Genomic DNA, 17276 nt, shown 5'->3' with positions numbered 1-17276 from the left:
ACTTCATATTTGAGTAGTCATAATGGATTTGAAATCCCAATCAAATGTTTTTATATTTCAAATACTAAGATAATAAATGTACCTAGTTTCAAAATAAATAGTTATAAAAGCAACATACTCTGCTGATGATGCTTGTAATGCAGGCCAAAGTGTCCATTACTCCCATGGTTTTTTCAATGTAGAAGAATAGCTTATGTAAAGTGAGAGTCCATTGTCGATGCATCTCCTCCAGCTGAGTGATCAGTAGCTGCAATTACATAGAAATTAAAAAAGGTAAAAGTAACAAAATCTAATTAATATAAAGCTTCATCACACTATTAAATAGGATGGATGGTTATAAATCAAATTAAAGTTAAGATACACTAATCATAAAATTAACCTAAACCACGTACAGAAATGTAAATGTTATACAGGTGCACCACCAATTTCTCAACTGCTGGTCCGGAACCTCTTAACCCGGACAAAATAATGAGAGGGAACTTGACAATCCCGCAGCCGCCAGAATAGCTTACTGGGCGGCCAACAAATGGCTGTGTGTGTAGCGTGTCATTCACCTTTTTGTTTACATTTCACCTTCACCTACTGGTGGAAGTCTTCCTTCACTATGAGATTATATCTTATTTTACTTAAATTTAACCCTAGTTATACTGTTGCTTCACAAGCAAATTCAAGTGGCAGCCATGGTGTTAAACATAAACACCAGTCTATTTCCATCAAAGAAAAGGTTGAACTACTGAAAATACTCAAGTGTGGTATTTTGGTGCCAACACTATACTATATTTGAAACAAACAGCGTTTTGGTAAAACTGGTATTTCATTTCCTGTATGCAATAAAAATGCATGTAATATGGTATTTACATATTAGCTTCATATTAAGAAATAAAAATATACCAAACTTTAACCTTTCTCACAGTTTACGTTTATAAGATGATCGACACTACCCTCTATGCTTTCCAAAGCAGCATATTAAGGCAAACAACCAAATATTTTTTGTTTATTGCCCAAAAGAAAAAATTATTACTTTGAACTGTCATTCTAATTTACTATACTAATCTAAATCATTTCTTTTGAAATACCACTCATATATTATTTACTGTTGAGTTTAACAGCATATCGAAGTTTATAAGTTTTATTCACGACGCCACACACACACACACTCACACTCACTTCATAATGAATATAAAGCTATGTTATACATAGAATCACAGTGTTTTACTATTATTTAGAGTAAAATAATATAACCATACAGATTTCTGAAAAATTATATACTATAATCATTTCATAATGAAAGAATTTTTCGGTTGTTTAGCAGGTTAGGGGCGTGTTGACGGATTATTACTGTGACATCGGAATACTGGATGGTCCGGCAAAATAGTTAATCCAAGGCGGCTCTCGAATTACGGGTGCTGGAAAATTGGTGTTGTACTTGTATACATACAATATTTTTATATTCAAAAGTTTTGTATGTTCAAACATTATAAAATACTATATACACCACTTTCATCCACAGGTTAGGGGCGTGTTGACGGATTATTACTGTGACATCGGAATACTGGATGGTCCGGCAAAATAGTTAATCCAAGAAGGCTCTCGAATTACGGGTGCTGGAAAATTGGTGTTGTACTTGTATACATATTCTTAAATTCAAAAGTTTTGTAAGTTCAAACAACATTATAAAATACTATATGCACCACTTTCATCCACAGGTTCATGGCAATCAACTGTTACACATTTGCATAGTCGGGAGAGAAACTGTGTAAAAGCAGGGAAGAAGGAACTTTTATCATAATCATTGCTGATTATGAACTGCATGATTTATAAGGATATTCGCGCCAGGAGTTAGAATTCTGGAGACCTAAAGGTAAAATTCTCTGGGAATATCACCGTAGTACATATATCCCTTAGGAAGCTACTTATAGGAACTTCCATCAGGACGACATGGCTATCTCACCCAAAAATAGATTTTTCGCGCTGTTATATATATATATATATATATATATATATATATATATATATATATATATATATATATATATATATATATGTGTGTGTGTATATATATATATATATATATATATATATATATATATATATATATAAATATATATATATATATATATATATACATATATAGCTTGACACTTACTCTTTATCAAATACAGAATATGTGAAAGAGAATGGGAACCTTGGAAACTTAGGAAAACAACCTTCAGCCCCAAGAAGATGATGTAAACAAAATTTACCCTGCACAGACATAGATTGCACCTCTTAATGATTCAATATATGTGGTTCCCAATCTTAGTTTTGAAGCACAGTTATACTTCTGTCAGACTTGGACCAGTGATGCTTCTAATGTGAGATTTGTGAATCATTCTGCCACTGAAGATCTCTGCGGACATCAACCAACACTAAGACTAGTAATATCCATCTCTGCAGTCTTGAAGTTTTCTAAAGATGAGGAGAATCAAGCTGAAAATGGCTGGGTCAATGAATATGCCAAACCTACCAGTCTTGCATATATCAAGATGCAAAAGCCACTCTGAAGGAGGGATCTAATGACTTCTGCATAGAGCAATGGCAACTGCATTTCAATGGCTAATACAAACCTTAGGATAGTGGTAACATGAGGCCTTATAAACCAAGAAAGATTTCTAAGGCCATCAAACCATGAAACTCTTATTAAAAAATCTAGTAAAATCTTGAAATTGTTGAATGCCTACCTAATAAAGCACTACCCACCATTCACTTTCGAATTGACAAAGAATAGGTACATATATGTAAAGGTATGTAAAGAATCAAATGCTTAAAAGATTTGTTGAATATTTAGGTAATAACAAAGTAGAAACAATCATAAGAATTCTGCAAATTAAGTCAGATAAAAAACTAGGCAGCCGACTATCACAGCCCTGTTGATTCAATGACAGAATGTGCAAACCTACTTTTTTTTTTAATCTGTCCAGTACATGACTGCACAGTCCAAGATATTCAAAGACCATAAGTGCAGAACTTAACGAGTGGTGAATTTCTGGAAAAACAAATAACTTTTTTAAGGTAACCTCTTTTCAATGAAGTGTGAGAATACAGTGCTTGTATACAATAGAACAGCTTTTACATTCCAGTAAACAAATGCATTTCCTTCTTCATGATTTAAATAAAATAAATATAAAATATCATCCTTATAGGATATAACAAGGATTTTACATCACTTCCTGGTGTTGAGAGTTACCTTTGTGGTGCGAATATGCTAAAAAAAATCAGCACTTTTTTCATTATAAAAAATCTCCTGATCACCCAACTTTCCTGTTAATGTGAGAGCCATTATAAGTTTATAGCATACACATTGATATAATAAAAAAATTTAGAAATCTATAACATTATCAAACTCACCAAATAATCCTGAATAAGAGTATTAATAGCTGCAGCAAGAGCTTGGTTAACAACACCATGATGATATTGGCTTTTTTCTTTAATAAAGGTTGCTAACTGAGAATAGTACCCACACACAGGTAGTATCCGATTCACTAACTGACCAAGGGATGGATCTGAAAAAGGAAAAAGATTTGAGGTAACCCTTATCTTACAATAATATCACTCGTCAAATGTTACAAAAAACAAAATCTAAATCACAGTTATATTCGAGGTATAGTACCTTTATGACTCATCACAGTTAAAAAAATAAATAAACTTTCACTCACTAAAACAACTCCATTTTCACAAGCAAAGACAAATAGGTAGAGAAGTGAAAAAATTTGCGATACAATTATTGTATGGTTTGTATATGATGCTTGAAAATCATAATCAAAATTTCTGTTTTGATGTGCAGAAACAAACTATCTTGGAGGAATGCAAAGACTCCTTGCCATCACTAAGTTACACATAAGCTTTGTCAATTGGAATCTTCATGAAGTTGGTATTAATACAGACAGATTTGAATTTACATCTAAATTCCCTACATGTCATAACTAGAAAAAGCCAAAGTAGCTCCTAGGGTAAGTCAAAGTAGTAAAAACTTTACAGGGCATGACCAGAAAAAGCCAAAGTTTCTCCTAGCTTAGCCATACATTTGCCCTATTCTCCTACAATCAAGGTCTTGAAAATTTTTTTACAACAAATGACTGTTACTCATCAAAGAGATACGTGAAAAAATGCAGATAAATGGACACTTCATACAATCCAACAGAGATAAAGCCCATCATCTAAAAATATACAATAAAAAATCTCACACTTCTGTGCATGAAGTTTTCTGAGAAAGAACAGCCAATTCCACTGCCCTATTCATGGATGACTACATGCCTATGCCTATGTCAAAATAACCAGAGGTTGCTGTATCATGTTCAAGAGAATACCCTCAGATCTCACCAGGGATAAGTGCACATTTCTACTCCAACCCAGAAAAACCTCATTTCTGCCATATGTATTGAAACCACATCAAAACAAGCTCAAGTTCTCCTTCAACATAACTCAGGAGGAAACTGACTACATACCAGAACACAAAACTCCATATATTACTAACCACAAATCACAAACAAAGTGCTCCACTGACAAAAAGACTAACACAAAAGAAGTCTGTCAGGTTGAAGCAATGTAACCTTGACAATTATGTCAACCTAACAGATAATGGGAATAGGACACCAATCAATCAATATCAAGCCAATGCTCACCATCTTAGGGACAACTACCGGCACTTAAATTTGACAGACAACTGGATATTTTAGTACTGTACAATTTGTTCACACCTATTGCTGACTCATTATGACTGTAACTTTTTTAGGACAATAGAAGAAAACACTTGTTTTCCTTTTATTTTCAAGGTACCGTACATTAAATAAAAAAAAAAATATCCTACTTAATCTAACCTATACTAAAAAAAAATCTTATGAATGTAATGTATTTTATACAGATTATCACAAACTATTGTCCTAAGGGAAAATAACAGAGAAATAATCTTGCAGCTTGTTCATACAGGGCCACTTCTAAAGCAAATTACAGTGGAAGTAGAAAGAACCATTCACACCAGAGCCAGCAATTTTGCCCAAAACTTGGTCCAACAAACATTCAGAGTTTCCTTTAATAATGCATGTCAGTTAGGTGCCTTGAGATACATAAGTTTACCAGTTAACTATTGAAACAGTCCAGTTGATTTTGCTCTTTTGTCTATAATATATAGAAAAAGATAGAATCTGTACCAATACAGAATTGCTCATGAATGAAATTGAAAAGCATCCAACTATTTAGAGCACTGAATATGACAACAAAGAAATATAAGAAGGTTGCAAGAAGGAAGTAGCAGAAATTTTCTACAATTCAGCAGAAAGCCAGAAAATATTTGGTTCATAGCCTCTAGGATACATGGCTAACACAAGTATGGGGTTGGAGTTGTCAATTGCAAGAATGTCCACGACCGCAATTTAGGTAGTCACAAAGCAATCAATTCATGAATGACACCAACACCATTGTCTACTTTGGAAGATCTGAAGAAAATCCTAAAATCAATGGGCTTTTCTCCCAAAAATTCTGATCTTTTGAAGCATGAAAGCCAGATAAGATAATAAAATCCCTAACCTGGAAAATCTTGTCTTAAAATGCCTTTGTTCAAACTATTCCTACTCTTACTACTAAACCCCACAAACTCTCCCTTCCTTTTCCTTCATTGCCTCCCTAAAAATATCCCTAAAAATATCTACCTGAAAAGGCTAGGATATCTCGGCCGCGGGTTTAAGCTTGCTTCTGATCCTGCCTACTCCTAAATCTAAAATAACAGCTCCTCATAGTTCTTCACCTTATGAGAAACTCTTAACCCCATCCCTGCACTTCCCCTCTTTGTTTCTGTTCCTAGACTTTAGATTCCAAAGCTTAATTCAATTTACTCTTGTGCTTTTAAGCATTCCTACATTCACCAAGCTGAAATTCCATCGGGTATCCTTTGTCTCGGCACCTGTTACATCTCATGTGCAGATTCAATATCGTCTTAAATAATTCCCTTATTTTGTTGATAGAGCAAACACTCACTTTGACAGAATTTGGAGACACCTATTTATTCTTGTAACAAGAAAAACTACCAAACAAACCACTCAAATACTGAAATAAAAAAATAAAAGCCTGAGAGTAGCTTTAGGCAACTGTTTCGTTACCACCAATCGGGAAAATTACCAACTAGAACGAGTACATCAATGCGTTCACCCCTGAATCCACCTAAGGAAGCAACAGTCTCACATCTGTAGAAATGCTGATTGTACCCATGGGGAAAGCTGATTAAAATAAAACTTACGGGGTTGAATTTGTCCCTCAGAGAGAACTACCAATGAACTCTCAAGACTCATTGAAATTTCTATACATTCCAGTGGTTAATGAACATGCAATACAAAATAGAAATTTTGGGTGATGAAAGAAATTTGTTCCTAAAAATAAAAACCTAAATTATATAACTAATTAAAAATTATAAAATAAATCACTTATACTAACAAAATATTTTGTAAATTCAACTTCTATAAATTACATACATATACCAAGGCACTTACCCCAATTTTGGGGGGTAGCCGACATCAAACAAATGAAACAAAAAAAGGGGACCTCTCCTCTCTACGTTCCTCCCAGCCTGACAAGGGACTCAACCGAGTTTGGCTGGTACTGCTAGGGTGCCACAGTCCACCCTCCCCCGTTATCCACCACAGATGAAGCTTCATAATGCTGAATCCCCTACTGTTGCTATCTCCGCTGTCATCCAAGGCACCGGAGGAAGCAGCAGGGCCAACCGGAACTGTGTCACAATCGCTTGCCATTCATTCCTATTTCTAGCACGCTCTCTTCCCTCTCTCACATCTATCCCCCTATCACCCAGAGCTTTCTTTAATCCATCCATCCACCCAAACCTTGGCCTTCCTCTTGTACTTCTCCCATCAACTCTTGCATTCATCACCTTCTTTAGCAGACAGCCATTTGACATTCTCTCAACATGGCCAAACCACCCCAACATATTCATATCCACTCTAGCTGCTAACTCATTTCTTACACCCGTTCTCACCCTCACTACTTTGTTCCTAATCCTATCTACACGAGATACACCAGCCATACTCCTTAGACACTTCATCTCAAACACATTCAATTTCTGTCTCTCCGTAACTTTCATTTCCCCCAACTGCGATCCATATATCACAGTTGGTATAATCACTTTCTCATACAGAACTCTCTTTACATTCATGCCCAACCCTCTATTATTTACTACTCCCTTAACTGTCCTCAACACTTTGCATCCTTCGTTCACTCTCTGACGTACATCTGCTTCCACTTCACCATTTGCTGCAACAACAGACCCCAAGTACTTAAACTGATCCCCCTCCATTCAACATGACATTCAACCTCGCACCACCTCCCCTTCTTGTACATCTCATAACCTTACTCTTACCCACATTAACTTTCAACTTCCTTCTCTCACACACCCTTCCATATTCTGTCACTAATCGGCCAAGCTTCACTTCCGCGTCTGCAACCAGTACAGTATCATCCGCAAACAACAACTGATTTACCTCCCATTCATGGTCATTCTCGTCTACCAGTTTCAATCCTCGTCCAAGCACTTGAGCATTCACCTCTCTCACCACTCCATCAACATACAAGTTAAACAACAATGGCAACATCACACATCCCTCTTTCAGTCCCACTCTCACCGGAAACCAATCGCTCACTTCATTTCCTATCCTAACACACGCTTTATTACCCTTGTAGAAACTTTTCACTGCTTGCAACAACCTTCCACCAACTCCATATAACCTCATCACATTCCACATTGCTTCCCTATCAACTCTATCATACGCTTTCTCCAGATCCATAAACGCAACATACACCTCCTTACCTTTTGCTAAATATTTCTTGCATATCTGCTTAACTGTAAGAATCTGATTCATACAACCCATACCTCTTCTAAAACCATCCTGTACTTCTAAGATTGCATTCTCTGTTTTCTCCTTAATCCTATTAATCAGTACTCTACCATACACTTTTCCAACTACAGTGAACCCTCGTTTATCGCGGTAGATAGGTTCCAGACGCGGCCGCGATAGGTGAAAATCCGCGAAGTAGTGACACCATATTTACCTATTTATTCAACATGTATATTCAGACTTTTAAAACCTTCCCTTGTACGTAGTACTGTTAACAAACTACCCTTTAATGTACAGAACACTTAATGCATGTACTACAGTACCCTAAACTAAAACAGGCACAAATATTAAAGGTGATTTTATATCATGCATTTCCTAAACACGCTAAAAAGCACGATAAAAAATGGCAACCAATGTTTTGTTTACATTTATCTCTGATCATAATGAAGAAACAAACTGGAGGTAGAGCTTTGCTTATTACCCAGACATATTTCCCATACTTTTCCCTTAGAACTACATCACATCTTCCTACTTTAGATATATATATATATATATATATATATATATATATATATATATATGTGTGTGTGTGTGTATATATATATATATATATTTATATGTATACACATATACATACCTACATATATACATAAATACATGCATATATATATATATATATATATATATATATATATATATATATATATATATATATATATATATATATATATATATATATTACTGTATATATATGGGTTATGGAAAAAATCCGCGAAGTGGTGAATCCGCGATGGTCGAACCGCGAAGTAGCGAGGGTTCACTGTACACTCAACAAACTAATACCCCTTGAATTACAACACTCATGCACATCTCCCTTACCCTTATATAGTGGTACAATACACGCACAAACCCAATCTACTGGTACCATTGACAACACAAAACACATATTAGACAATCTCGCCAACCATTCAAGTACAGTCACACCCCCTTCCTTCAACATCTCAGCTCTCACACCATCCATACCAGATGCTTTTCCTACTCTCGTTTCATCTAGTGCTCTCCTCACTTCCTCTCTTGTAATCTCTCTCTCATTCTCATCTCCCATCACCAGCACCTCAACACCTGCAACAGCAATTATATCTGCCTCCCTATTTTCCTCAACATTCAGTAAACTTTCAAAATATTCCGCCCACCTTTTCCTTGCCTCCTCTCCTTTTAACAACCTTCCATTTCCATCTTTCACTGTCTCTTCAATTCTTGAGCCAGCCTTTCTTACTCTCTTCACTTCTTTCCCAAACTTCTTATTCTCTTCATATGAAAGACCCAATCCCTGACCTCACCTCAGGTCAGCCGCCCTCTTCGCCTCACTTACCTTGCGCTTTACTTCCGCATTTTTCTCTCTATATTTTTCATACTTCTCTACACTATTACTCTGCAGCCATTCTTCAAAAGCCCTCTTTTTCTCTTCCACTTTTACATTCACTCCTTCATTCCACAATTCACTGCCCTTCCTCATGCTGCCTCCAACAAACTTCTTGCCACACACATCACTTGCAATCCCTACAAAATTTTCCTTTACTAACTTCCAATCCTCCTCTAAATTACCAGTTTCTCTTACATTCTCTTCGTCATATGCCATTTTCAATATTTCTTGATGTTTACTTTTTACCCCCGGTTTTATTAGCTCTTCAACCCTCACTAGCTCCATTTTACATCCACATACTCTATTCCACCACTCTTTTGCTACAACTAATTTTCCTTCCACCAAAAAATGATCCGACAACCGTTAGCCATACCCCTAAACACGTGCACGTCTTTCAATCTTCCAAACATTCTTTTACTTATCAACACATAATCCATTGATGCCCTTTCTACTACTCTTCCATTTGCCACTCTTACCCATGTATACTTGTTTTTATCTTTCTTTTTGAAAAAGCTAGAACTTATCACCATCTCTTGCTCAACACACATATCTACCAGTCTCTCACCACTCTCATTTTCACCTGGTACGCCATACTTCCCAATGACACCTTCTACCTCTCCAGTGCCCACTCTAACATTTAAGTCACTCATGACAACTACATAATTCCTTCTACTGGTAACAAAAAATGAAGATCCAAGGGCTTTTTTACTGGCCTTACTTGTAGCTTCTTCCATGAATATAATAAACAGAAAAGGGTTCTATACTGATCCTCAATGAAGACCAATATTTATCTCAAACTCTTTCGCTACCCCTGAAAGTGCTTTTAGCCTAGATCTAGCAGTATGGTAGAGTATATTTATGTGAATCTAAAGCTCCAGTTTTGTATAAATTAAATGCTTATCTTTTGTTTTCAGAGATCAGTAGACTACATTGTAACACCATAAAAACACTTACCAACAGAAGAATCAACAACAAACTCTGGAGGATCATACGATGATGCAGCAGGTTCTCCTTTGATATAAATGCCTTCAACTCCCATCATGAGATTCAGCAAATCTTCAATAAGCTGATGCTCTTGGGACAGAGAAGGCACATCACCTGAATAGGAAAAATATACACCATATAAGATAAAAACAATTAGAGTAGTTTCCAATTAGTCATATCTATTACATTAAGAGGACCCACTCTCCAATGGATAAATGCAAACACTTATATCCCATATACTGCACAGCAAATAAAAATAAAATTTATGTTAACATTCCATTATGAATTGAAAAAAATAGGGACAGTGTTGCATCTTTATTATCAATATTAATATTATTATTATAATTATCATTATAATTATGGTCATTGTCACTATTTTAATAGTAATGAAAATCATGATAAAAATACATGTGGTATTGATTCTGTATGCTATAGTCTCAATATCCCTTCTCTCTTTTTCTCTCTCTATTATACCCTACTTTGTTACATCTTATTAAGAACTATATTGTACAGTAATATGAGCACCTGTAAAATACATGAAAGAAATATACAATTATTTTAATACACTAAAATCATAAGGCAAGCGCTGGTGTGCAGGTGAGCGGTGGCTTTTTGTCAAGAGCTGGCGCAATGGCGAGCACTGGATCTGAGAGCGCAAGTGAGCAGGAGAGCGCTGGATCTGAGTAAGCGCTGGCGCACAGTAAGGCACTGTGCAGGGTGTCATGCAGTCTCCCTAGAATGCGCAGAAGAGCGCGAGTGTGGGCACGCGATCGCGGGTGAGAACTCGCACGTAGGAGTGCTAGCACATGCGCGCGAGGAGGTGTGCTGGCATATGCGCACGCGGAAGTGTGCTGGTGCATGCGCTGAAGAGTGCTGGTGCGCGCGCGGAAGACTGCTGGCCCACATGTAGAAGACTGCTGGCCTGCGCGGATAACTGCTGGCGCACGCGCAAAAGAGTGCTGTCGCGCTCGCTCGAGCGGAAGAATGCTGGCGAGCTTGCTTGCGCGGAAGAGTGCTGGTGAGCTCGCTTGCGCGGAAGAGTACTGGCGCGCTAGCTCGAGCAGAAGAGTCCTGGCGTGATAGCTCGCGCAGAAGAGTCCTGGCGCGCTCGCTCGCGCGGAAGACTGTTGGCGCACACACACACACGTGGAAGACTGCTGACACGCACGCACGCGGAAGTGTGCTGGCGCGCAGACGAACACTGGTGCGCAGGCGAACACTGGTGGGCAGGCGAACACTGGTGGGCAGGCGAACACTGGTGGGCAGGCGAACACTGGTGTGCAGAGATTGTTGGCGCGCAGGAGAGCGCTGACGCGTAAGACAACGATGGCAGAAGCGCGGGAGCGTGCTGGCGCACAGGAGAGCACTGACGTGTAGGAGAGCGCTGGCATGCAGGAGTGCACATGAGAACGCTGGCGCGCAAGAGCGCACAAGAGAACGCTGGCGCGCAGGAGCACACAAGAGAACGCTGGCGCGCAGGAGCGCACAGGAGAACACTAGCGCGCAGGAGATCATTGGCGCATAGGAGAGCGCTGGCACGTAGGAGAGCGATGGCGCGTAGGAGTGCACAGGAGAACGCTAGCGTGCAGGAGATCATTGACGCGTAGGAGAGCGCTGGCACGTAGGAGAGCGCTGACGCGTAGGAGAGCGCTGGTGCGTAGGAGAGCGCTGGTGCGTAGGAGAGCGCTGGCGCGTAGGAGAGCACTGGCACGCAGGAGATTGTTGGGCGAGCAGAAGACCGAAGCAGCACAGGCGTGCTGAGGTTTTGGCGAACTCTGTTGCGCCGGCAATCATAGGTTGGCTGGAGAGCGCTGGCGAGCTGGCAAACATTGCTCTCTGTGGCAAGCTTGCACTCGTAGGTCGGCAGGTCAGCTGGTAGGACCATCAGGAACTGGGATGTGCCCTTTGGAAGGGCGAACATGCACCGATGGATATCGCAAACGTTCAGAGTCCAGGACTAGCTGCAGCGTTGTCAGAAGAAGGTTCAGGAACAGATGACGCCAATGAGAGCCGTTGGACCAGGAAGCTGACCTTCAGCAGTAGCAATCCTCCGAAGAGGAGCCTCTATGAGTGGCCCCTCTCGCGAACGAGAGAGGTGATCACTTCGAAGGAGAGACTTGCCTAAGACTATGTTCCGCCCGCAAAGAAGAGAGACTCAGCAAGGGGGGAGCGTAGTCTAGGCGAAGACAGCAACAGCAGTCGGAGTCGATGAAGTAATGAAGAAGATGCAAGAATTTCTCCCTCAGAAGGAAGAAACAACCCCACACCCGAGGAGGAAAACTCTCCCTCGGAGGGGGAAGTAGTCCAACCCCTGGAGGCGAGCCTCCAGGTAGCACTCTAAGATGATTTGACAAGAGCGGTGCCTGAGAAAGCATAATCGGAGCTAGTTCCACGAGGATGAAGTGCTGATCAGGAGCTGCCATGGGCGTACTTCTAAGAGAAGAGCTAACGCCCATGATGACGTCCTCTGAGGGTCGGCAGTGACAGCAGATTCCCCAGGCATGAACAGAACAGCTCTGCTTCGTTGGCTCTTTTAGTCGAACGAAGAAGAACTGCATCGCTAACTGAGGAAAAATAAAATAAATTATGTAACAAAAAACTCCCTCGGGAGGAACACCTAGTCCGCGAAGGAAAAGCAGACCACCGAAGGAACAAACATAAAATAAGAACTGCACCCTTCCTTCGCCGGTCATCATTGACGGGAGAAGGGGAGCAGAGAGTAACTGTAATAAATAAAAAATTACAATTATTTAAATCAGATAAAAATATTCACTAATAGGAAGAACCATTGATCCTCCGAAGGGAAGTATTCCCCACGGAGAAGAAGCTGAAACGTTAAATTACAAACTATTATAATTTCACTTAAATAATTAAGAAAACAATCGGAAGCGCAATCTAACCCGCGAACGGGAAAGGTGCTTTCCCCGTTACTACACTGTCAGAAGCTCATGAAAGGTGAACGGCCTTGAGAAGAGAAAGACCAAAGTCAATCTCTGAAAGGCCACACTCCCTTCCCTCAGTAATCCTTTGTTCTCAGTGGAAAAGGGAAAGACAACAGTTGAACGAGGAGGGTCCAGAGGATGACAATTCCCCTGCGGCAGCGGCCGAGTCAATGGTAGGTTAACCACCAACGGGAAGACCGATGGACAAAGGAGGAGAGGTCGGAAGGAAAGGTTCCCCGGCCTTGCGCAAATGACTTGAGAACCTGTCGTATACGTCGCACAGCACAAACACTGAAAAGGAAACTTACAACATTTCTATATATGTATACATAAACATTAAGAGTGTTTTCATATATACATATATATAAGAAAAAAGTAATTTGAAGGACAAAACTTAATGGCAGTCCAAAATAAGCGAGAAGGAAGAGCAGTTACAACCGGTCTCCATCCAAGCCAAAAGTAAAGTGAGCTAAATCACCGGTGTGCGAGTGTGAGCGGTAGCAAGCTACCACCCCTACCCGCGCTAACTAGCGGAATGGGTAGTTAACCCTCGCTAAATTTTAATGGCTTGTCATTTCAGCTTCACCGAAAGTAATACATCTCAATAAATAGCGTAGGTTTGTACATTATTCCAGTTATGGAACAAATTAGAATAAACTATTTTAAAAAACATCAACAACATTAGAACAGATAATTCATATATAACTATAAAAAGACTTATGTCAGCCTGTTCAAGATAAAATCATTTGCTGTAACTTTGAACTTTTAAAGCTCTACTAATTCAACTACCCGATTAGGAAGATCATTCCACAACTTGGTCACAGCTGGAATAAAACTTCTAGAATACTGTGTAGTATTGAGCCTCATGATGGAGAAGGCCTAACTATTAGAAATAACTGCATACCTAGTATTACGAACAGGATGGAACTGTCCAACAAGATCTGAATGTAAAGGATGGGCAGAATTATGAAAAATCTTATGCAACATGCATGATGAACTAATTGAATGACGGTGCCAAAGAATAATATCTAGATCAGGAATAAGAAATTTAATAGACTGTAAGCTCCTGTCCAACAAATTACGATGAGAATCAGCAGTTGAAGACCAGACAGGAGAAAAATACTTGAAACAAGGTAGAATGGAAGAATTAAAACACTTCTTCAGAATTGATTGAACACCAAAAATCTTAAAAGACTTTTTCAGTAAGCCAATCTTTTGTGCAATTGAAGAAGACACAGACCTAATGTGTTTCTCAAAAGTAAATTTGCTGTCGAGAATCACACCTAAAACTTTAAAAGAGTCATACAAAGTTGAAGAAACATTATCAATGCTAAGATCCAGTGTTGAGGAGTTCCTGTTCTTGACTACTCAACTTAAAATCATACTTTGAGTTTTGTTAAGATTCAACTTCATACCCCATAATTTGCACCATGCACTAATTTTAGATAGATCTCTATTAAGGGATTCAGCAACCACCAGATCTACATTCAGGAGATGGAATTGATGCAAAGAGAGTAGCATCATCTGCATATGCAACATGCTTGTTTTCTAGGCAAGACCACATATCATGTGTATATAGTAATACCTTGAGATACGAATTTAATTTGTTCCATGACCGCCGACTTATCTCAAAAAAATTGTATCTCAATATAATTATTCCCATTAGAATTTAAAAAAACAGAACTAATCTGTTCCAAGGGTAAGAAATTTACCCAAAACAAGCTCAAATTATTCTCAAATTACACTCAACAATCGCTAAAGAAAGATACTGTAAATACAACAGTAATGACAAGGAAATTGATATACAGTATAATAATAAATGTTAATAAAAATAAAAAAATAGTTGTACTCACCGCCTAGGCGAGTGCTAGAGTACAGTATGCATGCAAGTAGGAGGGAGGGAGAGATGCAAGGCTATTACGCACATACACACATTAAAGATATGGTAGCTGCAGTAAGCGGCAAGATCAACACAATTACTGTAAAACGTTGTATGCGCATATTGAATGCTTAATATTTAAGGCTTTCATCTTTTAAGAACGAAGAGTAAAAAACAATAAAAAAAAAAGTTGTACTCACCGCCTAGGTAAGCGCTAGCAGCGTACGGGATGCATGCCAATTCCTTTTCCTTTATCCATATCAAAAGTAGGCGCTCTATCTCATTATGCAAATAAGAACGCAACTTTGATATACAGTGAACCCTCGTTTATCGCAGTAGATAGGTTCCAAACCCGACCGCGATAGCTGAAAATCCGCGAAGTAGGGACACCATATTTACATATTTATTTAACATGTATATTCAGACTTTTAAAACCTTCCCTTTACGTAGTACTGTTAACAAACTACCCTTTAATGTACAGAACACTTAATGCATGTACTACAGTACCCTAAACTAAAACAGGCACAAATATTAAAGGCGATTTTATATCATGCGTTTCCTAAACACGCCAAAAAGCACGATAAAAAATGACAACCAATGTTTTGTTTACGTTTATCTCTGATCATAACGAAGAAACAGACGCATCTACACATCTGTGTATAGGTTAGTTTTTGCATCGACAGCAATCTTACCAAGTATTGATTATATGTTGACTTTCTTATTACCAATGTTTTACTTAATTTTTCTTAGAACTTCCAAATAAATGAAATGAATGCCATTTATATAATGTTTTTCTTTATGACGCCGCCTGAAACGGAAACCTTCCATATGTTTATGCTCCATCTTCGATCATAATAAACAAACGAACGCATTAAACACACATGCTCAAAGTGATAACTAATGATATAACAAACATTTAGTAAACATTATGTTATTACAAATATTTTACTTATCGTATCCATATAAATTCCTAAATTCGTAGCAAAGCTGGAAACTTTTTTTTCCTTATGCGTTTAATCCACAATAGCAAACTGCCGCTAATGACAAAATGATAATTTACGATAATTTTAAACTGTTACGAAAGATAATTGTTCTTTCCATATCCAAAATACTTTTCCTAACTTCAGTTATAAGTCAACTTGTACCCACCTCACCATATGCAAAAAAGGTAAAAGAAGAAGAAAGTACTGGGCCATTTTTAAAGTCATCGAAAAATTAAGTTACCGCTATTACGTTCGATGTGACAGAGAGAGAGAGAGAGAGAGAGAGAGAGAGAGAGAGAGAGAGAGAGAGAGAGAGAGAGAGAGAAGAGAATGGTTTTTAATGTACTAAATAATAAATATGATAGGTTATAACACATTGGTGCTTATGTAATATTAACTGTATAGATGGTTTGAATAAGTTCAGAAATGGTGTACAGTAAACAATTCTTTGTTAGTGTATTCGTACCGAGCATATTCTTGAGAGCGGAAGCTAGACAGCTGATGTGATCACAGCCAAAAGTAAAACAAAAAGAAGTCAAAAATACTCAATTTTTAAAACACACCCAAAATTTAAAAACATAAGTACATGTTATATTATAGCGCAATTGACTATTTAAAGAGTAAAAGTTTTCTGGAATAGAATGGTGTTTCCTAAAAAATAGTAGTTTGCTGACAAAATCGGATACCTTATTTTAAGCTATGATTGAAATGGATGTATACACGGTATAATTTTTTCGTTTTGTATTTAATTGACACTAAGAAAACCGATTTTGGTTTCTTCATCTATTTCTAATTATTGTATAACACGAGAGAGAGAGAGAGAGAGAGAGAGAGAGAGAGAGAGAATCAGCTGTTGTAATCGAATGCCGTGTTTTTGTTTCCTGTACCTCCTGAAGCGAGGAATTGATCGCCACAACTAACAATATTCATCTTAATTTCATTCTTAAACTCAAGTTGCCATATGTGAACTAAGGTTTTATTTCTTACGGGAGGAGAGAGAGAGAGAGAGAGAGAGAGAGAGAGAGAGAGAGAGAGAGAGAGAGAGAGAGAGAGAGAGAGAGAGAGAGAGAGAGTTGTTTTAAATGTAATAAACAAAAAAATATGATAGGTTATAACACATTGGTGCTTATGTAATATCAACTGTATAGATGGTTTCAATAAGTTAAGAAATGGTATAAACAATATAGT

The 17276-nt window shown here is 38.2% G+C and overlaps 1 protein-coding gene across 1 annotated transcript in view; it reads right to left on the bottom strand.

Annotated features, from left to right (window-relative positions):
- LOC137630696 (gamma-tubulin complex component 2-like) overlaps positions 1–17276 on the bottom strand; it is a 250855-nt gene that overhangs the window by 145084 nt on the left and 88495 nt on the right. The window contains 3 exon segments of the mRNA XM_068362328.1: positions 119–247; positions 3388–3542; positions 10255–10398. Of these exon segments, the coding sequence (XP_068218429.1) occupies positions 119–247; positions 3388–3542; positions 10255–10398 (428 nt within the window).

This window comes from Palaemon carinicauda, chromosome 38 (genome assembly GCF_036898095.1).
Source record: "Palaemon carinicauda isolate YSFRI2023 chromosome 38, ASM3689809v2, whole genome shotgun sequence".
Classification (NCBI taxonomy): Eukaryota; Metazoa; Arthropoda; class Malacostraca; order Decapoda; family Palaemonidae; genus Palaemon; species Palaemon carinicauda.
Note: the sequence above shows the minus strand (reverse complement) of the source record. Positions and strands in the feature narration are given on the sequence as shown.